This window comes from Muntiacus reevesi, chromosome 3 (assembly GCF_963930625.1).
Source record: "Muntiacus reevesi chromosome 3, mMunRee1.1, whole genome shotgun sequence".
In the NCBI taxonomy this organism is placed as follows: Eukaryota; Metazoa; Chordata; class Mammalia; order Artiodactyla; family Cervidae; genus Muntiacus; species Muntiacus reevesi.
In genome coordinates, this window is record NC_089251.1 from 167,703,926 (window position 1) to 167,725,930 (window position 22,005).

General features: G+C 44.4%; 2 protein-coding genes across 5 annotated transcripts in view; one reads left to right on the forward strand and one right to left on the reverse strand.

Annotated features, from left to right (window-relative positions):
* TFB1M (transcription factor B1, mitochondrial) overlaps positions 1-10,896 on the forward strand; it is a 63,095-nt gene extending 52,199 nt beyond the window's left edge. For all 3 annotated transcript variants that reach the window (XM_065931077.1, XM_065931078.1, XM_065931080.1), the window contains 2 exons: positions 5,766-5,893; positions 10,551-10,896. In XM_065931077.1, coding sequence (XP_065787149.1) covers positions 5,766-5,893; positions 10,551-10,761 — 339 coding nt within the window. In that variant the 3' untranslated portion in view covers positions 10,762-10,896. The remainder of the gene's footprint in view (positions 1-5,765; positions 5,894-10,550) is intronic.
* A 515-nt stretch (positions 10,897-11,411) lies between these two features.
* The window catches only part of TIAM2 (TIAM Rac1 associated GEF 2), a 236,261-nt gene continuing 225,667 nt past the window's right edge, over positions 11,412-22,005 (reverse strand). For both annotated transcript variants that reach the window (XM_065931068.1, XM_065931069.1), the window contains 8 exons: positions 19,254-19,433; positions 17,225-17,343; positions 16,108-16,216; positions 15,450-15,508; positions 14,786-14,891; positions 13,761-13,848; positions 13,240-13,394; positions 11,412-12,007 (listed from right to left, as the gene is read on the reverse strand). In XM_065931068.1, the coding sequence (XP_065787140.1) occupies positions 11,412-12,007; positions 13,240-13,394; positions 13,761-13,848; positions 14,786-14,891; positions 15,450-15,508; positions 16,108-16,216; positions 17,225-17,343; positions 19,254-19,433 (1,412 nt within the window). The remainder of the gene's footprint in view (positions 12,008-13,239; positions 13,395-13,760; positions 13,849-14,785; positions 14,892-15,449; positions 15,509-16,107; positions 16,217-17,224; positions 17,344-19,253; positions 19,434-22,005) is intronic.

Genomic DNA, 22,005 nt, shown 5'->3' on the forward strand with positions numbered 1-22,005 from the left:
AAATTTAAAGTGACTGACTTAATCCTAAAAGAATGTTTCTCTTCTTGACTCCATCCTGGAATATTAACAGTATCAGCTATGAGCACAATCAGTGCTTTATTTTCCTCCACCTTGATGGTCATTTTATTTAAAATAATGCTTTAGGCTGCCCTGAACACTTGATCCTTTAGAATTGGTGGTTTGTAGACTAGTCGATTACAGTGAGGACTGTGTTTAAGTGAAGATGACTGTTCTCTGGTTACCGTGTGCTCCCGAATGTCTAATGAGGCCATCCTGGCTCCGCGGCTCTGTGCAACTCAGATACGTTTCTAATGTGGTTTACATTGCCATTTCTCTGTTATTTACTACCTTATTTTTCCAACATTTTGTTGCTCCTTTTTAATGTCTTTATGTGGAAGGATCTTGAGGATTGGCTTTCTATGTCTTTATCACATTATTTTAGAATATTAAGACAGTCTTTGGATTTTGCAGTGACACCTGGAAATCAACCTGTAAGTATGTATTTGTTGTTGGCTTTGCATGTTATTTTAAAAACCAGGACATTTTTTTCAAAAACATCCTCACTTGTCGGTCGTGTCTCAGGTCATGGCCTGAGCACCCCTCATCTGGGCCTGGCTCTCAGCTCACCGCCCCTCCTCCTCCTCCCCTTTGCCTGCCTGCCTTGCGCTTCTCCCTCTCTGCCCACTGGTCTACGTGTTTCTGTCCTAGCGCACGCTCTGCTGTCCTGGGTGGGTTCGTGTGGACTTTGTGATATTGCCAAACTAGGGAGCTTATATCAGTTTCCATCATTTCTCTTTATTTATTGTTACACCTCTGGTCACATACATGGGAGGTCCCCCAAAACTCCGTGAGTTAAATTAGTAAAATGAGCATGTGAAGGAAGGATCTGGTAACTGTGGAATTCATCTTTAAAAAGAAAGACAGTCTTCCAAGTCAGAAACAGGAAGAGCAGGACAGCGTGAACACAGAGGCCGCAGAGGGAGAGCGGCCTGGGCGCTGGGAGCACGCGGACACGGAGGGCAGCTCCGCAGGAGGAGAGCGGCCTGGGCGCTGGGAGCACAGAGACACGGAGGGCGCCTCCGCAGGAGGAGAGCGGCCTGGGCGCTGGGAGCACGCGGACACGGAGGGCAGCTCCGCAGGAGGAGAGCGGCCTGGGCGCTGGGAGCACAGAGACACGGAGGGCGCCTCCGCAGGAGGAGAGCGGCCTGGGCGCTGGGAGCACGCAGACACGGAGGGCGGCTCCGCAGGAGGAGAGCGGCCTGGGCGCTGGGAGCACGCGGACACGGAGGGCGCCTCCGCAGGAAGAGAGCGGCCTGGGCGCTGGGAGCACAGGGACACGGAGGGCGCCTCCGCAGGAGGAGAGCGGCCTGGGCGCTGGGAGCACACGGACTGGGAGAGCCCGGGGCCCTCTGCCTCGTGCCCGTGAGTGGCCAGGCCCTCGGGCTGAGCACCAGTGACCATGGCAACAGCGTCCGCATGAGCTTGTTCCTCTTCTGTATCTCTGCAAGCCTTCGCAGCGTAAGGGCTTGCACTTTAGGGCATTTTTTTAGGAAGGGGATGTACTGACAAGTCAACTTGCATGTCTCTCTTACTGTTGTGACTCATTATGAATTAGTAGATTTGCATCCATGTTCATTTATCCATCTTCTCAGTATAGTAATGGTAATATTTATAGCAGCCGCAATTACTGACTACCTGGTGAGTTTGTATAGATTGAAGCCACCCCCAGGGACCTGACTGATTGAGAGTTGCTGGAGTTTCTCTGGAGCCATGAAACAAAACCAGAGGTCAGGCCCTGGCCGCAGCGCCCTCTGCTGCCACAGCCCAGCCCCTAGCAGGGACCTCCTCCATCCCCAGGTGCCTCCAGGGGATGTCGGTTCACAAACACTAAAGTCATGGTTTGTGGAAAAAGCTGTGGTTTTAGAAAGGTGTTTTCCCTGTGATCATTCGGTGTACCTCCAAGTATAACAGAATATCCTGCCCTGGTATTTGTGCGTTCTTGTCCCTCCTGTATTTGTTTAAAATTAAGTGTTCACCTCCCCAAAATTGTTCCCGTCCTTGGGACCAAGAAACCCTCGTATGTCTTGTTGTTGCTAGTTGGCCTAATTTACATACATACATACATGTATTTACATAATATACACCTTAAAAAGCACTCTCCATCCTCTTGCCTTCAGTTTGGCTGCCTCTTAGACTTCTTATCGTGCCCTTAGCTCACTCACTTTTCTTACATGCTTATGCTTTGAGAGTACACACTGTGATTGTTCAAAATCTGTTCTTTTTGTATCATTCTAAGCAGGAAAAGAGAGGGAAAACATTCAGGCATTCTACAAGCTGCATAACTATAATACCATAGGCAGTAGTGACTGACCGCTACCCTTCTCGGGGAAAGGTGCAGCCGCAGGGCCTAGGACGTTCTGACGGAGACATGGGCGTGGGAACCCTGAGGGAGGGAGCCAGCACTGGTTAGGGGGGAACCGAGCATCCCCAGGGTGCTCACCTGACTCATTTCTCCTGACGCCGAACGTGACTCTCCCACCTCAGGATCTCTGGACCCTTCATGCCGTCTGCACGAATCTCAGACGGTCCTACCTTGAAGGTCGAATCCTTGGGTTGTCTCTGGAGTCTGATTATTCCCTGTAGTCATCCTTTGTTCGCATCTTTCCTCTGTCCTCTCCCAGTTGTGGTCATATCTTGGCTAAGTGAACTCTAACTTCCTAAGCGTTTTTCCTCTCCACTGGCTTACCCTTTAATGGTCCTGAACACCATGGGAGCTGTTGAAGACCTTTTCTTCGATAATGACCAGTATTGTGTCTGTACCTTTCCAAGGGGTAGTTATTGAGATCTTTGACATGATCATCTCAAAGTCAGAAACAGGGCTGTACAGTCTTCAGTGTTCCCTGGACCATGTTGATTCAGGATCTGAGCTGGCAATATCTGAGATTTAATAGCTTATTACCCCAGTTCTCCCATGTGGCCGAAGTGCTGCTCTGAGCTCATAACCAGTCATGTCCTAGACACCCTGGCCTGGGAAGTGGGACACCCGCCTGTAGCCTGCTAATGTTGAGAAGCAGAACCTCTGCTTTGTGCAGCATTGACCTTACAGTGAGTTGGAGAGGCAAATATTTAAAGTTGTAAATGCTTTAATTTGAAATTTTAGTAGGTCATTTTAGTATACTGATCAGCTGAGTTTGGAAAGGGACTGGCAACATTTAAACCGGGATTTTTAACTGCATCCAGTGCCCCTGTACTGACTTCTTTTTTGGAATCAAACCCTTTAACAGACTTGAAACTCAGGCAAGGAAATTTAATGTTTGTAATTTTAAATAAGCATTCATTTATAAGTAAAAAGCATTTTTTAATCTGTTACCATAGTTACCAAGTAGCTTTCCTGTGGTTCTACAGAAAGTGGGCTCCATCCTACAGCGTGATTCTGAGAAATGTGTTTGGAGGCAGGTATAGAAAAGAGGGTAGTGTAGGTCTCCCAGAGAAGCAGGACATGTTACTGGAAGAGCCTTTTTGCATGAATTTTCTGTGATCCTCTGCTAAACAGTGACTGTATTTGATTGTGAGTGGAGATTTCCTTTTATCTGAAACATACTATTAGCCAACTTAACTGGGTATCAAAGTTATATTCAAACTTTAGAAGTCTACTGCTACAGTTTATATGGGGTGCTGCTATATTTATACAGGGTTTTAAACTTTTTAAAAAACAAAAAACAAACATTGCCTGTATTTGTAAATACCAGCTCTGTCTCAGAGGAATAAAATCAGGCAAATAAAGATGAGGCCAAATTTTTAAATCCAAGGATTCTAGGAGTGGCAGTTTCTTACTGGAAGGAGAATGCATCTATCCCTGTTTTCGTGCCTTTGGTCTTACTGATATTTGAACATTAGAGTTTTGATAATAATTTGTGGGTTTAGGGTTGGGTAGGGTTTAATTTTATCTCAGTTTACTAAAAAATAATTTTCTCTGGAGACTGGCAGGCTGCTGACCGGAAGAATCCTTTCAGAACTAATGTGGAAGGATTGGACTGAAAGGGCTCAAGGGGCCGAGTCATAGAGGGTTGGCAGAATGAGTGGTCAGGACAGTGAACGCAGGTGGTAGAAAGGGGTGGGGCGAAGTTGAGAGAATGGTCTAGAACAGTTGAGTTCACTTGATCCCCAGTTCCGTCTGTTCTCCCGTGCCTCTCTCCTCTGTATTGACCACAAACCTCTCTGGGGCCCCTGGATCCTTTTCCGTGGTGTTTTTGTGAAGCTCTAAGGAAAGGAAGTGCTTGTTAGTGAACTTGGAGAAACACATAGAGCACAATTTGAAAAACGATTAAAATTTAATAAGAACATTGAGATAGTCACTCTGCAGTGGAAGAATAACTGTTCCACCCAAAGGATATAATCGTCACTAAAACAGTCTGAAGATGGACATTTTAGGGAGCGTTTTCAGCTGCAAAGTCTCCACTGCCAGCTTTCACTCTTCAGCATAGAACATTCTCAGCATTTTCCAGCCTCAGTGATGGGGTGGGGGGTGGGGGCGGGGAGGTCAGCGGGGTGGTTCCAGGCGGCTCAGCCCCCACCTAGCAGGAGAGACACCCCTAGTGCCTCTGAAAGCCCATCCAGGTTGGTCCTCTTGAGTCTTTCTCATCCACACACCCTCACATCACGTGCGAGTACTTTTCCTCCAACCTAAAAACAAACAACAAAAGTTGCCCCATCCTTATATATTACAGGCCCAGTTGAAGGAATAATTTTTAGCCACAAGGATATTTAGGAGCATGTCCTCCCACGAGAACACGATAACCCCTGTGAATTTTAAAACACAGAATTCCTTTTAACAAGTAGTTCATAACCTGTTGTACTCTCTCAGCCTCTGTAGAGTGTATGATGTCCTAAAGAGCAGGTTTAGCAGAGATCCCTTAGAGACTGAAGGTTTGTAAATTATGAGTGGAGTTCCCCTTTCCTGGACCATGTCTCTGTCAGGCTCTTGTGTGTGTCATAGCTGCTTTGACTCCATTTCCTCTCCTAGTCTTTACTTTGAGTATTTTCCAGTGTTGTTTTGAATATATCCTTGTGAACCACTGTGAGTCCATTTTTAGAATAGGGATATGCCTGAGAAGTTTTATTTTCTGATAAAGAATCTCAACAGCTGGTAGTAGCTTAGCACTTAAACAGTAGTATTTTTGGTGGTTTCCATTACATTTGGTTCCTGCCTGTGCCTCGTGGGGCATTTAAAGTTGTTAGCAGAAAGTTATGTGACCATGCAGACAACAAGCATGAATTCAATCCAGCTGATTAATCAGTGTCTACATCTGAAAGAAATGGTGTCCTAATTGATTCCCTTTCTGGGGAGTTTAGCACTGAGTGGTCCTCGGGGGCCCATCTGCCACGTCTCTGGCTTTTGAAGTCCAGCCTTATAGTCGGAACTGCTGCTGCAGCTTATTTTTCACTCATTCAAAAGCTGAATATTCTAATGCTATTTCTTACCTGCCTACAGACTTTAAAGATTACTTGAATTAATCTCAAATGGCCATTGTAAAACCAGATTCTAAAATTAAGTGCCTATTAAGCACAGGCCTAGTTGGTGCCATTACTGAACAGATGCAGCCAGCTGGGAGTACCTGCGGCAGCGCAGAGGCGAGCGGGGCATCGTGCGTGCCTGGAGGAGACCCACCGTGCTCCTGCTGATCCATGCTCCTGTGCTGCACAAGATAAACCGTTTAATGTGCTACAGCAGGCCGTAAAATGCTGTGTGTTTTCTGACAATGAAGGTGGACTCGGCGGTGGTGCACTTCACCCCCCTGACCCGGCCCAGGATCGAGCAGCCCTTCAAGCTGGTGGAGAAGGTGGTTCAGAATGCCTTTCAGTTCCGAAGGAAATACTGCCATCGAGGGCTCGGGTAAGAATGTTTTTTCCTACTTGGTAGCACTTTTTACAAACTCCTCAATCACCTTCCAAGATTAAGAACTAATGTTTTTACGATTGTTCAAACTGCCTGTAAATGTTGCTCTTAGTTCAGATCCTGCGATGAACAAACCTTGACAGCCACTGAGGAGAAAGCAAAATGTTGAGTTAACCTCAGATGCCACTGGGAGGTTTTGTTGGTTTGATCTTAAGTACAAACTAAAACTGACATCACACCGTTTACAGTGAGCCTGTAGCGGGAGGTCATGATTTCACTCGGACTCAAGCCATCGGAGCTGCTGTTGCTCCTGACACTTCTGCCACTACCCGTGAGGTGTGTTCTCCAGCACGAGCAAACTCCCTAAGTCTCTGACCACCACCTGGGTGTCTTGCAGTTTAATTCAAGTCTGATAACTCACTGCCTGGCATTAACGCAGCCCCTCAGCCCGGTGCCACCAGGCTGTCCCCACTTCAGACACTAGTGGCAAGTCCCAGGTTGCTGCTTGTATTTACGACTGACTGGCTCTAAATTGGCAGTTTCCATCATCTCGTCCATTTTCAGCTTCAGTAATTTGCTAGACTGGCTCACACTTTCATGTGTTGAGTTTAAAGGCTATAACTCAGGAACTGCCAAGCTGGAGGAGATGCCCTCTCAAGGCTTCTTACTTCTCTGTGTTCACCAGCCTCCAGGCTCTCCTAACCCCATTATTTGGAGGTTTATGAAGTCCATTACCTGAGCAGGACTGATTAAAGCATTGGCCATGGCGATTGAGCTCAGTTTTCCAGCTCTCCTCTCCTCAGACATGCAGTGGTAGGTGCATCCTTCAGTCACAGAATTGAGTCCCCTAGCCTGATGCTTTCCAGGGGCCACCAAGAATCACCTCGCTAGCACAGAAGTCAGGTATGGTCGAAAGGGGCTTGTTATGAATAACAAACGATGCTCCTGTCACCCCTTACTCAGGAAATTCCAAAGATTTTAGAAGCTCTGTCTCAGGAACCTGGACAGAAACCAAATATGTGTATTTCCCATCACACACTAAGTGTGTGGGTTTTTTAATGCCCTTTCCATCAGGTTGCTATATCTTGAAGATTTAAGGACATATTTAAAATTAGGAAGCAAAGATAACTTCTGAGTAGCCAGAACAATGTCTGGAGTATCTGTGTGAGCTCGTTTTTATTAACAGAGGGCTCCTGTGTGTGAGCCTGAGAGGCCTCAAGGTCGCTAGTGATGCTGGATAGCCAGTGACAGGAAAACATGTGACTAGGCCCAACATAGTGTGTTTTTAAGATATCCACCTATAGTCAACTGTAGTTCTTTAAATCAGTTTAGCTTTAGAGGCACATATTATTTTCTAGGGCTTCCCAGGTGCCGCTAGTGGTAAAGAACCTGCCTGCCAGTGCACAAGATGTAGAGAGACACAGGTTCAAGCCCTGGACTGAAGGATCCCCTGGAGGAGGGCATGGCAGCCCACTCCAGTATTTTTTCTTCTTTTTCTTTTATAACTTTTTTTTTTCCATTTATTATTATTAGTTGGAGGCTAATTACTTTACAATATTGTAGTGGTTTTTCCCATACATTGACATATCAGCCATGGGTGTACATGTGTTCCCCATCCCTATCCTCCCTCCCCATCCCATCCCTCTGGGTCTTCCCAGTGCACCAGCCCTGAGCACTTGTCTCATGCATCCAACCTGGGCTGGCGATCTGTTTCACACTTGATAATATACATGTTTCAATGCTATTCTCTCAGATCATCCCACCCTCGCCTTCTCCCACAGAGTCCAAAAGTCTGTTCTATACATCTGGTGTCTCTTTTTCTGTTCTGCATATAGGGTTGTTGTTACCATCTTTTTAAATTCCATATATATGTGTTAAATTCCATATATATACTACATATATATATAGTATACTATATTGGTGTTTATCTTTCTGGCTTTCTTCACTCTGTATAATGGGCTCCAGTTTCATCCATCTCATTAGAACTGATTCAAATGAATTCTTTTTAACGGCTGAGTAATATTCCATGGTGTATATGTACCATAGCTTCCTTATCCATTCGTCAGCTGATGGGCATCTAGGTTGCTTCCATGTCCTGGCTATTATAAACAGTGCTGCGATGAACATTGGGGTGCACGTGTCTCTTTCAGATCTGGTTTCCTCAGTGTGTATGCCCAGGAGTGGGATTGCTGGGTCATATGGCAGTTCTATTTCCAGTTTTTTTAAGAAATCTCCACACTGTTCTCCATAGCGGCTGTATTAGTTTGCATTCCCACCAACAGTGTAAGAGGGTTCCCTTTTCTCCACACCCTCTCCAGCATTTATTGCTTGTAGACTTTTGGATAGCAGCCTTTCTGACTTGTGTGTAGTGGTGCCTCATTGTGGTTTTGATTTGCATTTCTCTGATAATGAGTGATGTTCAGCATCTTTTCATGTGTTTGTTAACCATCTGTATTTCTTCTTTGGAGAAATGTCTGCTTAGTTCTTTGGCCCATTTTTTGATTAGGTCATTTATTTTTCTGGAATTGAGCTGCAGGAGTTGCTTGTATATTTTTGAGATTAATCCTTTGTCTGTTTCTTCGTTTGCTATTACTTTCTCCCATTCTGAAGGCTGTCTTTTCACCTTGCTTATAGTTTCCTTTGTTGTGCAAAAGCTTTTAAGTTTAATTAGATCCCATTTGTTTATTTTTGCTTTTATTTCCAATATTCTGGGAGGTGGGTCATAGAGGATCTTGCTGTGACTTATGTCGGAGAGTGTTTTGCCTATGTTCTCCTCTAGGAGTTTTATAGTTTCTGGTCTTACATTTAGATCTTTAATCCATTTTGAGTTTATTTTTGTGTATGGTGTTAGAAAGTGTTCTAGTTTCATTCTCTTACAAGTCGTTGACCAGTTTTCCCAGCACCACTTGTTAAAGAGCTTGTCTTTTTTTCATTGTATATTCTTGCCTCCTTTGTCAAAGATTAGGTGTCCATAGGTGCATGAATTTATCTCTGGGTGTTCCATTTTGTTCCATTGATCTATATTTCTGTCTTTGTGCCAGTACCATACTGTCTTGATGACTGTGGCTTTGTAGTAGAGCCTGAAGTCAGGCAGGTTGATTCCTCCAGTTCCATTCTTCTTTCTTAAAATTGCTTTGGCTATTCGAGGTTTTTTGTATTTCCATACAAATTTTGAAATTATTTGTTCTAGTTCTGTCCACTCCAGTATTCTTGCCTAGAGAATCCCATGGACAGAGGAGCCTGGCGGGGCTACAGTTCATGGGATCACAGTCAGACATGACTGAAGTGACTTAGAATGCATTATTTTCTAAGAATAGCTAGCTCCATTTCAGTTCTCTCTTTCTGGTTTTGTGAAGAATCCCTTTAGCATATGAAATTACTTCAGCCCAGCTGGACAGCTGCCTCCTGAAACCATTAGAACCCACAGACTCCCCCTGGAGGACCTGACAGCCTGCCATTGGTTGGCTCTAATTAGGCAGGTGTTCATGCTCACCGGGCAGTTACTACTTCTCTAGTTGGTGATGCCGCTGGCTATCCTGGTACAATTAGAGTGAAGGCACCCCTCTGGTTCGCTGCAGCTCCCCACCCACCCCCCACCAGCATGCACTGCTCCAAGCAGGACATGAGCTGGAGGTCACACAGGGTGTGACCCTTAGAGTTACATGTGACAGCCCTGATTCAGGGAGGGGAAAAAAAATCACAGCAAGTACATCCTGCTTGTAGCAGTCCTGGAACTGGCCTGAGCCCAGAGCTGGTCCTGGCGTTTCCAGGACAACCCCAGCTAAGTAATGGGCTCCATTCACATTTCACACGCCATCCCCTTGCAGAGATGAACCAAGTCTTGTGACCCTCTTTGACCTTTTGGTGACCTTCAGTCACATCACACCACACAGCAGTCCCAGATCATAGAAACTATGATCAGACCCCTGCTTGCCATGAAACTGAACGCAGTCAACTCACCCTGAATATGTGGAGTCATGGCGTTCCTGGTTGAGAAGACCATCAGCCTGTAAGAAAACTCCGTCTCCTCTTGCCACGACATCTTCCAAGCCCTTTGAGACAAGTTCTGTTGAGCCTCTGAGACTTGAGAGAAGAAAACAGAATCCAGGTGTAGCTTTGCAATATTTCAGTCAGTTTCACTATACATTTTAAAACAATAATCTGATTGTTAGATGAAATTTACAATTTATACTTGAGTCAATTTTAAAGATGCTTCAGTTATCTTAAAGAGGAAAATACTATTTTCACATGTTTTCTAACTTTGCAAAGGCTGGCAAGTTCAAGTGACAGAATCAAAACTGCACCAGGAATAATATGTAATTTTTATATTTAAAATGTGAGGCACAAACTTGTATTTCTCTGAGAATGCAGCTGAGCATATGATAAATTTCCCTTAAAGATGCAAGTACTGATTTAACTTTAGAACTCTCTTCTCACGTGGTCAGATAGCTCTGTCCTCAGTGGGGGTCCATACCTGTTGCCCGTGGTGTGAGCAGAGCCTCCTCCACGGGCTTGGGGCCCGCAGGTCACTGCAGAGGCTGCTCTTCCACTCCTGAATGTTGTCGGAACCATGCCGTTTTCAAAGCAGGGGAGAAGGAAGCAGCGTCGTTTGTAGAATTTAAGTGGAATTCTGAGTTTTTCCTCTTCCTTTCAGAATGTTATTCCCTGAAGCTCGGCGATTAGAACGCACAGGAGAACTGTTAGAGCTGGCAGACGTGGACCCGACTCTCCGAGCTCCCCAACTCACTGTCTCACATTTTAACAGCCTCTGCGATGTGTACCGAAAAATGTGTGATGAAGACCCACACCTCTTTGCTTACAATTTCAGAGAAGAACTCAGGCAAAAGTCAGAAAAAAGGGGATGACAAGGGGAGTTGCAGACTGTAGCTGCTACTTCAGGGCCTGCCAGCCTGCCAGGTGTTGAACTTCTCATGTGTGCTCACGGCTGTGACTTACTCCCCTTTTACAGCTTGGTAGAGAGAATAAATATCATCAAGTAAGATACAGTATAAGCTTTCTTTTAATATACATATATATATATACTGCATAGATGTGACATGTTTAGTATAAACAGCATCTATTACAACCTTACAAAAATGAAGTGTCTGCACATTGTACCCCTAACCCACATTAGAATAATTTAAATATACTTTAAATAAAGTGAAACCTAATAGCAGAAAGAAAATAACCAGAGGATTGGAGAAAAAAATGACCTTTTAAAAGCTATTAATCACAACTTCCCCACCTTTTTCTACATAAATTAGAATGCATTCATCTTAAGGATTCTGTCATTTTGATACCTGCTCAAAAGGGATATAAACTAAGTAATTTACAAATTCTGACCAGTTTAAGCTAGTTTTCTGATCCACAATAAATTAAAATAACTTAAGTCTTTACAACTATTTGTGGGAAAATGTATCCTGCACAAAACCTAATAATGAATAGTGTTTCTGCGATTTTCATTTTGCCACCAAAGTGAAACCAGCACTGTAACCCATATCTGGGTTGGACCGTGCTAGGACTTTCCATGGCTCTCTGTTTCATAAAAGCACTCTTCGTTGACAACCGACGTTAAGCTCTGGACACTGAATTCTCGCTCGAGGACAGAGCTGAGATCAATGTTGGCGCCTCCAGGATGACTGTCCAGGGACTGGTGACGCGTCTGCGCCTTGAGCAGGGCGCCCCTGTCCCGCCTGGTGCTGTTGGCCTTGCGTTTGATGGCGCAGAAGTGCCCCCGCACCAGCTTGGGCTGCCCATCCTTGCCGGGCGGCTCTTCAGCTGGCTGAGCGTCGGGGTCCTCGGAGATCCTCAGTCTCTGGAACTGGATCTCGATGTCTTTGGTGGGGCTGCCCTGCCTCCGAGCCTGGGGGTAGTCGTCCTCGTCGTCGCTCAGAATGTCGCTCTCCTTGATGAGACTGTCGGGGAAGGCGGCCAGGCCCGCGTGGGGGTGCTGCTGGGTGCCTTGCCTGCTCCCGGCAGGGGGGCAGCCGCTGCTCTGGGTGCCGCTGCTCAGGCTGCCCTCGTCCGAGTCCAGGGAGCTGCCCTTGCCCGGCTCCCCCGGCCACTCGCTGCTGGAGGAATTCTTAAGGACTTTCAAGGACCTGGACGAAGCTGCAATGAGAAAAGCACACACTCCCTTATGACAGAAGAAATGATTCCACAATGAGCGATGTTGGCCTTGGAGGTCATGAGAGGGAACATCTTCACATTTTTTCATCTCACTTCAGTTACCAACTATCCTGGGACTTGAGCAAGGAAAAAAAATGTATATACTGCAAATATGCAGTTGAAATTTTAAGTTGGGGAATTTGACATTTTTGGATGATCAGTTATCAGAACTTAATTATTGAGATAGAACAATAAGCTATAAACTGTCATAAGGGCTTGGATTATTTTGCTAATGAATAAATTTAAAAGTTAGTTGCTGGTAAAATCTAGGTTCCTTTCTTTTACTGAAGTACTTTGCAGTTTCAGAACTAGGATTACATGGTATTTCTCTGCCCACCTTCTCACCTATTTATTTCCCTGGCTGCTCAGGTAAAGATTGGAAAATGCTCTTTTTCTCATGAGAACATTTGTTGGATTTCTCATCAGCTTTGAGATTTAACATGAATATTGAGTTGTGTACACATGTGTTTAACTCCTTTCTCTTGGGTTGAAGGGAAAAGGGGGGAGTTCAGTTGTGTTTCTGCAGACAATACTATATTTTTGATGGCTGTAGCTTATTTTGCCAGTGGAGGAAAAAAATAGAAAATATATAGTAAATCTGAAGAGGTCAAACTACCAAAAATAAGAGATACATTGTGCAAGACTAAAAACTAGATCGCTGATATATTAACAAAATAGTTATATAGAAAGCTGAAAGTTTAAAAACAGGCAGAAAACTTAAGAGCAGCAGGATTTGGAATGTTTACCTATAGAGTGGGTTTACTAAGAGTGGGCTTATTAGGTTTTTTGACCTTTATTCACTTAGTATGGATATTCTCTAGAGACTTTGCACTGTTGCAAGCACTGGAAACGTGGCAATGAGCAGAACCAAGTCCTTGACTCCGGTAAGTGTAGACTATGTCAGTCAGTGGCGACAAGGATTTTTGGGGTTGGGGGTGGTTATACTTTATAAAAGAAGGTCTGGTAGGGAGAGGCATTCTTTAGGTTTTTTAAGAAATAGAATGGCAGTGACCACCTCATTCCATCCTGTGTGTTGGGGTCTGGTTTACAGCTTAGAAAGCTACTGCAGATCATTTGCCAAGTGATGACCGGCTGCCCTGTTCTAAGAGCATACATGCTTGCAGAGAAGCTCATCGTGTTTTCCTGAATACACCCAAGGCTAGACGAGTTCTCACCTAATTTGGCTGAGACAGGAACGCGGTTCTTAAGGGGTACCAGGCGATCCTTACATGTTTTCTCCAGGGGTAATTCACACTTTATGTGACGCCTGAAATTTTCCCTCAGAATAGATCGAATCACCTTGACGATGTTGGTTTTGCTTTCATTGTCACTGGAGGAGAGAGAGAAAACACTGGTTGTTCCTGTGTCTCACCCAGCTTCCATTCCTTGTCTCCTGCCCTCCCGTGGTACATGAGGACAGACGGACAGCAAGTTGCCCAGCAAGTATGCCGCGGTCTCTTGTCACTTAGAACAGAAGTGAGGATTGATTGTTCTTGAACTTCCTGCAGGCACTAAGATTTGGATGTATATTTAATCAATGTATTATTCTACTAGAGCTGCAGTTGGCAGTTTGCAGAGGGTGGGTGTGATCCTAAAGTCATCAAAATTCAAGAGGGCACCAAAAATAAACCCATCTTTAAGAGAACATAATTCTGTCTTATTCCCATTGGCTTTCATTTTTGGAAGGCAGTAATACCTGCAGCACAACTGAAAGATGGTCTCTGGCCGTCCTTCTATTTCTGACTTGGTGTGGATCAGCTCCCATAAGGAATTATTTTCTGTCCCTGTGTAAAAAGAAACCAGGGGCTGCAACTCAGCCAAAAATGCTATGATAAACAACATTTGTGAAACTTGAAACCCACAATCTAATAACTTTTTTTAAAGAGTTCAATATTCTCAATCCTGACTCTCATCATTTTCTTCTGAGGCTCAATTCTGTGTATGACTTCCACAATAGTTACAAAAAGTTAAATACGTTTTAGTTACTTTGTGTGCATTTCCTGCTGACATTTCCCATCCATCTTGGTGCTTTTGCCTTACCTCCGGATCTCATCTGTGGCAAAGAGGTAAATGGACCCCCTTCTCCACCCTCCTTCCTTGGAAGGAACCACAGGATGTGCTCAGGCACTTTAGGTGAAGACAGCCAGCAGCACACCAAGTCATGATCCAGGAAACGTGAGCACTTTGGACAAAAACTGAACAGGGACCCAGGCCGTCACTGCAGGCCTCGGCCTGTTGGTCTTTTCCGTCACCAGAACAGGGTTATTCTAGAAGGATCTCTGAACATTTTGCATGGGAGATTTTTTCCTGTATCACTTGTAACAATGCTTAATCTTAAGGAATTTTCTGGTATTGCAAATTTTGTAGAAATCTGTGAACCTGTGTTTCTTTAACAAATTTTAGGGACAGATATTACCCTAAAATTATTAGAATAACTAGAAATGTTAGATATTAGGATATTAGGAAAATGTTGAAAACCATAAACAGTGAAAATAAGGAAACAATGAAGAGAAGTATTTGGCAAAGAAAAGCCATCCTCTAGCATTTACATCCTCCAGATCCTGTAAAGAAACATCACAACAATCTCTCATCCTCATTTTCCTTGCCTGTAAAATACCAGAAATTATCCCCAGGTTCTTTCCTCCTACTTTTTCATTCCATAGTTTGAAAATTCCCTGAAGATGTGTATCGTACAAATGCCAGGAAAAAAACAACAATTACCTGCTGTATTTCCCAGTCTGACTTGAAGCGCGGATATGGGGATCAACCAGCGAAACTTAAACGGATCCAGGTCAGCATTGCTGTGTGCAGGCCGGGAATTGGAGGGCTGTAAGGTGAAAGCCCCACAAGAGCAGGGTTAGAGCAAGCTGGGCACGTGCGCATGGCAGGAACTGGGTGCGCTCCCTGGTGCAGACCCGATGCTGTGTGGGGCTCGGGGTGCAGAAGGGAATCGGGTCAGGTGAGCCCCAGCTCTAAGGAAGCGCTCACACGGGCTGCAGCCAGGGCAGAGTTGTGGCTTGGGGAGCAGAAGTTCTAGGTTTCTAAGCAATAATGACAAGCAAGCCTTCTGTGACCTCATGTTACCACCTCTAAAAAGAAACCAAAATTGCATAGACTGACTTGTATGGAGCAAACATAGGTCATTTTTAGGGACAGAAAAGCTGCTTTTCTAGCTAGGCCCCAGCATGGGTTACTTGTGTACATCTTTTCAAACAGACATGTTTCATGGGGAGAATAAATACCCCAAGTATCTGATTTGCTCAGTTACCCCAGGAATAAGCCACATCTGTCGGCCAGGCCTTGGTCCTTAGCAGGCTTCCCATTTCAGTAACAGGAAGATACAGTTCAAAAAGTTAGCTTTAATCAAAGTTAATTCATGTCTTACCAATTTCTTTTTCAGTTTGCAGTTTTCTTTATAAACCAATATGACAGCTCTCTTAAAAACTAAAGAAAGAGAAGAGAAAGAAAAGTCATTATTTAATACAAACTCCCCTAACGTTGAACTGCAGCTGAATATTTTAATAGAACAAAGCTCTTCAAGATTCCACAACGCTGACACACGGGTGAATAATTAGTACTTCCTTCTGTTCATATTTGAATCATGCACAAGTACTTGCTTATTTAAAAGCTATTGTCTGAAGGAGATCCTGGCATTTTGTTTTTTGAATTCTTATTTTATCAGAAGCTGAGGACATGAGGTTCATCTCAATGAGAACACACAGTCTATGCTCACTCTCCCAGCTCTCGGTGGGAATTAAGACATTTTGAAGTACAGCAAACGAAGATGGCAGGTTTCAAAAACAGACCCAGGAGCTCTGTTCTTTAACACTTGGCCGGATCCGCCAAGCCAAGCAGCAGAAGGGAGAAGAAGGTCATGTGTGTACAGGGCAAAGCTGCTAAAGAGCTGGAAGCTGCCCATGTTAAGTCAAAGCCATTAGTGCAGTGATTCTAAATCCTTCTGCAAATAAGGAGTTTGCAGATTTAGGAGGTTCTTCATTCCTGCCAACCTCTCACATTCACATTCTTGTGAATGGAATACTCACCAAATACTGTGAGTTCAAGGTCCTTTCTGGCTTTTCCTAGAGACAGAAATGGATTCAGCCAGGACACTGTAGAGTGCATCAGAAGCTCCCCCATTGAAAGTTCTGTGACCTAAATGGTAAAAACGAGATCAAGATATGGGAAATCGGGGGGCGGCAGTAGGGGGTGTCTCAGGAGAGAGAGGGATCACACATAGGCAGACGGTCATGGCTAAAAGTCAAGTATGTTCCATTGTTATGATTCCCATGAACACAGGGCCTTAAATAGCAGCAAGCTTGAAAATATGAGCTAAGCATCACACTGAAAAGTAAAGGTGAAAGCATTTTGCTCCATGGCGCACACTGTATGTGACCTGTGGGATGACATTCCTCCCACCCCAGGGTAAGGTTCATCCCAAATGCCTTTGTTAACGTTTCATCCAGGACCTAGTACACTCACCACCTCTAATCCTGAAACCACATGAGGCCAGCTAACAAGAGGTACCAACATTGAAACTGACTGTAATTTAAAAAAAAAAAAAAATTCCAGCTGTTTCCTATTCTTGCCTTTTTCTACTTAAACTACATTGCTCCTTATGTGTAGACTTTTTAAAGTTCAAGATGCTAAATTTGGTAATCCAGCCAGAGAAGAAAAGTAGGGAAATTGTCAAATTCCACTTAAACTGGTTTTATAAGTAAGGAGGTAGCCACCAATACTTGAGGTTAGAAAAGGAAAAAAAAAAGGACAGGCCTTCAATTCTCTTTCCACATGCTGACTCCCACTGCCTTTATCCCGCCCCTCCCTTCCTACGGTCCCAGCTCTCCATTTATATTCTAGCCTCTGGGGTTTGTCTTGACCTCACGCTCCACAGGAAAAGGAGGAAGAGGTACAGATACCAGCTAAGTACTGCTACTTCTGGTACAGTATTTATTAACAGAACAGATGGTTACGTCTTTAGACCAATGCAGTCAATTTTATGTTACATTTACACCTAAACCGTGTGGCTTATTATAAGCTTTAGGATCAAAAAGAAAATTTTTGACAATTTCTCCTGCAGGAAGGCCCCAACTGGGTGGCCCGGTCTGGCCAGACCCACGGTCACAGGCATTCAGCCCCTCGGAATCTGAAAATCCTACTGACCTCCTTCTCTGTTCCACTCTGCTCTGCGACAAGCTGGTCAAACACGGTCCCGTAATCTTCATATATCTTCTGCATCTCATTGATGTGGCTGGCTACTTTTTCCATTGCCTTTAGTGCTTCTGCAAAATACGCAGTCATAATTTGTTTTACAACTTTGGTTTGTTCAAAATCCTTCTCAACAGCGATAATGAAAAACCTTAAGGTTCAAGCCAGAATTTCAGACCAGTTCTTAACCAACAGCAGCATCATTCAGGTAGGGCTTGAATAAGCCCATGATAACCTAGTTATAAAGAACAGCAGCTAAATTATCTTCCACCTCAAATCCTCCTTGAAATGAGGCAGAGTATAAGTAAAAAACATCACTAACAGTAACAGCTCCCATGTATTGAGCACTTTCTATCTAGGATATTCTCCTAGGTGATTTACATGAGGCATCTCCTTTAATCCCCACAGCAATGCAATCAGAATAGGACCTATTATTGATCCCATTTTACAGATGAGAAAATTTAGGTGCAAAGTGGGGTGGGATGGGGGGGTGGTTTGCCAGACATGAGGAACCAGAATTCAAACCCAAGGCTGACCTGCTCTTAAATTTTGCCCTCCTCCTGGACCACTTAACTGGAATAGTGATCAATGACAGTTCTTTAACAAGAACTTACAAAAGCTTCTAAATATCCCCTTTCCAGAGCAACTGTTTGCATTTATGTTTGGTGTTAATTTGAACTTTCTACATGGGCATGTGAGGGACAAAATGATTTTTGTCAAGGTCAAAAAGCAAAATTTCAAGTCACCTCCAAACTCAACTATTTTTCATATCTTGTTCTGATTCAGGATTTTAATTCCATCTTTAGAGGAGGGACTTTCAGAAGGCAATTTTTTTTAACAGACCCCTTTTAAAGATCATCTCAATGCAAAGTGAACTATTCACACAGCAATTGAATCCTAGTCCTAATTTGTATCATTTATGTGTAAGTTTTAACTTTCATACCAGAAAGTTTATCCTTATTACTTATGATACAATATGCTTGTCACAGAAAAACTGTTTCATTTACACTTTGCACTGTTTGCTATTCAGTAATACTAATATTTATTAGTAAGGTTGCTTCCCTCTCCATGTGCTTGTTATGTGCAGCTTAACTGGATCTCCTAGTTCTGACACATGGAGAACAAATCCCTCTTCCTCTCCAAACAGCATCTCTTTAAGGGAAATCATTGCTGTTCAGTCACTAAGTCGTATCAGACCCTGAAACCCCATGGACTGCAGCACGCTAGGCTTCCCTGTCCTTCACTTGTCTCCTGCAGTTTGCTCAAGCTCATGTCTGTTGAGTCAATGATGCCATCTAAACCATCTCATCCTCTGTCGCCCCCTTCTCCTGCCTTCAATCTTTCCCAGCATCAGGGTCTTTTCCAATGAGTCAGCTTTTTGCATCAGGTGGTCAAAGTATTGGAGCTTCAGCTTCAGCATCAGTCCTTCCACTCTAATTACTATCAAAGTGAGGGGCCCTGTGTATTTGACAAACTCGGGCTGATAATTTCTGAGGTTACGAAGAAGACACGTCGGCATCAGCTGTAAAGCGACATCGGTCCTGGGAGTTCAGTCTCGGCTTGCAGCTCTCCACAAGGTGGAGCCTCACACAGCAGAATGAATCAGCAAACAACACAGAACCTCACAGAGTTGTGGGCAAACAGGCCTGGGCTTCTTGGGCCCTGGCTGCACTGTTTGTTAAGACACATGACCTGAAGCAATTTATTTCAACTCCCTGAGCTTAAATTACGTTCTTTGAAAAATGAAAATGGAATTGCCCCTCCAGAGGGCTATGCCAGTGAGAAAACTTTCTGCCCAAATGCTGTGCCCATCTACAGGGGTGGCCATAATACCTAGCTGTTTGCAGACACTAAATGGTATCTACAGGTGAACAATCACAATGCAGAGAAACGTTCCGAATGTGGAACCAAGCAGAGGAAGAGGGGAGCTCGCAGGCCTGGGGGTGGCCGTCAGGTCACCTCCTGGGGGCCCCCCGCTTCTTACCCGTTAAGTGATAATGCTCCTCGCTCTCGTGGTCCGTCAGCGACACCAGCTCCCTGAGCAGCAGCGGGTACTTGAGCACCCTCTGAACTGGCTTGATGAGGTAAGACTCCAGCGTGGAGGCATGCTGCTTGGTGGGGTTCCGGGCGTCCAGGAAAGCCTTAAAGGCTTTATCAGTTTTAGCTGCAAGCAGATGGATTAAAAGACCCTTAGAAGAGCACAGCAGGATGATGTAAATTCTACTTCCTTTAGGTTTTAATGGAATTACAGATGATCCGCTGCGACAGTCCTCCTGATGACATCCTTCCAGGAAAAAACCAACTGCACCGGTGGGTCATGCACCTGCTGTCAACAAGGATTCAGCGTCACCGCTCGGGGACGAATCCCACAAACAAAGGGTGCTTACTCGGCTGCCAGAAGCGCCCCAGCCACGGACCAAAGAAGAACATGGAGTCAAAATGCAGCGGGGTCTGGCTTTAAAGGCACGTTCACCTGCAGACCCACGAGAGAGACTGAAGCTCACTTTTTCAGCTTCTATACCAAACAATTCATGAAGCCACAAAACTACTATCCAAACCTATACCATACCCCTCACAAGATTCATTGAGCAAAACAAACCAGTAATTTTTTTTCCCACTGACCTAGGACAGATTGCTAATGATTCTATACATTTAAGGGCTGTTTTTAAAGCAAGATCTTTTTTTTTTTCTTTTCCTTTAAAAATAAATTGACAAGCACTGCAGTTTCCATCTCCACAGCTCCAAGCAGTCTAAACCTTCCACCAGATTCAGACCCCCCACGTAGTGAAAACCACCCCTCTCTGTGGTGTCATGAAGGTATTACACTCGTGAATCCAAGTGCATTTAATGTTTTCAGAGCGCTTGTGGACACCTCAGCTGTTGCTTTGGATTCCACATGCTGGCACTGGTTCACCAGCCGCTGAAATTCAGCCAGTTTGAATGAAGACAAACCTTTATATGGGGTTTTATACAAAAGCCAAATACGACTTGTAGGAGGTACAGTACCATTTTGAATGTGGCTACCAGACAGCGTGGATGGTGAGATGACCTTTCATCTCTGTGACAAAGAAGGAACTGAGTAAACCATCAGTATGCTTTCAGTTTATTATACTCTCAAGAAGTTATTCCTCAGAGGAAATTAGTTCTTTCTGGTTTAAACAACTGGAGAAGATAGATTTGGGCTGGGTCTTCATTTAGAGGGTAGCACTCTTAAGACTTCATTTTTCAACTTGAGCCTACTCTAAGATGCTGTGAGGTTCTGGATTTAAATTGAAGGGCAGAACTGCATCAGTGGACGTGACTGAAGACTGTCAGTGTCTGGAGGAACCCTCCACACCTTCATGATACCACAGAGAGATCGTTCCCTAGTTCTGAAATAGACGCATGGAAGCACAAACTCCAGATTCTTCACGGCAATGACATTAGGAAGCATTTGATGAGACAGAGAAGGGGCTTGAAACGCAGCTTGGCTGCTACTAACCAGTTGCCACAACTAAAAAAGTTCCAGTACAAAAGCCTCTCAAACACTTGCCACTGTCACGGAAAACAGCCCTGATTCACTGGCTTCCAGACAGGTGGCAAATCTTCACAAGAGTAAGTACATGAGGCCAACCTTAACTCCAAAGGGGGCGTTCACCTCTCGGGGGAATCATTTCTTTCTCCTGGGAATTTCATATTAAGAGTTCAAGATTCAGTGGGTTCAGATCCTATTTGCACGTACACTTGAGAGATGTAGGTAGCCTGGTGACCTTTCCTGGAGGTAGTTCAGATGGCCTTAACTAGGATGACATATGTTTTCATAAGATGCCTCCCACTATAGGACCCGCACAGAACGGGAGCGACCCCTGGGGACCTGTATCTGTTTGACAGTCTCCATGCAGACTGAATTACTGCTGCTCATGACCTTGAGCTTAAAGGCATCCTCTCATCTCTGCCACCAGAAATGAGAATTCTGAAGAATGGGATTAAAAATCTACCTTCTGAGGGAGACAAATTTGAGAATTCTAATCCCATGCCTAACGAGTTGTGTGATGACTGAAAGAAGCTTTTGGTAATAACATAACCTCATTTAAGCATTTCTGGCTCAGGGCATAATAAAAGAAATGTTTATGTACTGAGGTCTAGGGAAGTCATCCTGACTTATACTTGAGTTAACTTGAATTTTATGCTAATGAAAATAGCCTGTTTGTCAGCTACCAAACAGACATCGTACCTCTTCTTTAATTCTTAAAGAAAAGGGTGCACTGACCAGAAGTAAAGACTATCTGTGTTAAAAATAAAGATTAAATGCCTCCCATCCTGGGACACCAATGTTGGTCGTCCTTCCATGATAAAATCCCCTTCCAAGGTGCCAAGGCTGTGTACATGCCAATCTGGTATTCTTGAAACCCTGAAGGAATGTATCCCTGCCTTATTTGATATTCTTTGTTCTGACAAGACAGGAAACTGCTGACAGCCCTGCTTCTCTGGAGCAAATCCTGAGAGTACTCAGAGAAGCTGTCTTCTGGGCTAGGGTCCTTGTGTTCCGTCGTGTCCAGCTGTTCGCGACCCCACTCAGTTTGGCTCAAATAAAACTTTCTCCTATTCCTGTTATTGTCTGTTTACTGATTATTTTCATCAACAGGTATTACAGGCATAGCTTGGACCTAGGGTTGTTGACAGACTGTGACACAAACACTCCCTCCAGTATCCTACACGTGAAGAAGGTCACTGCCGCCATCAAACCTCTGGGCGTC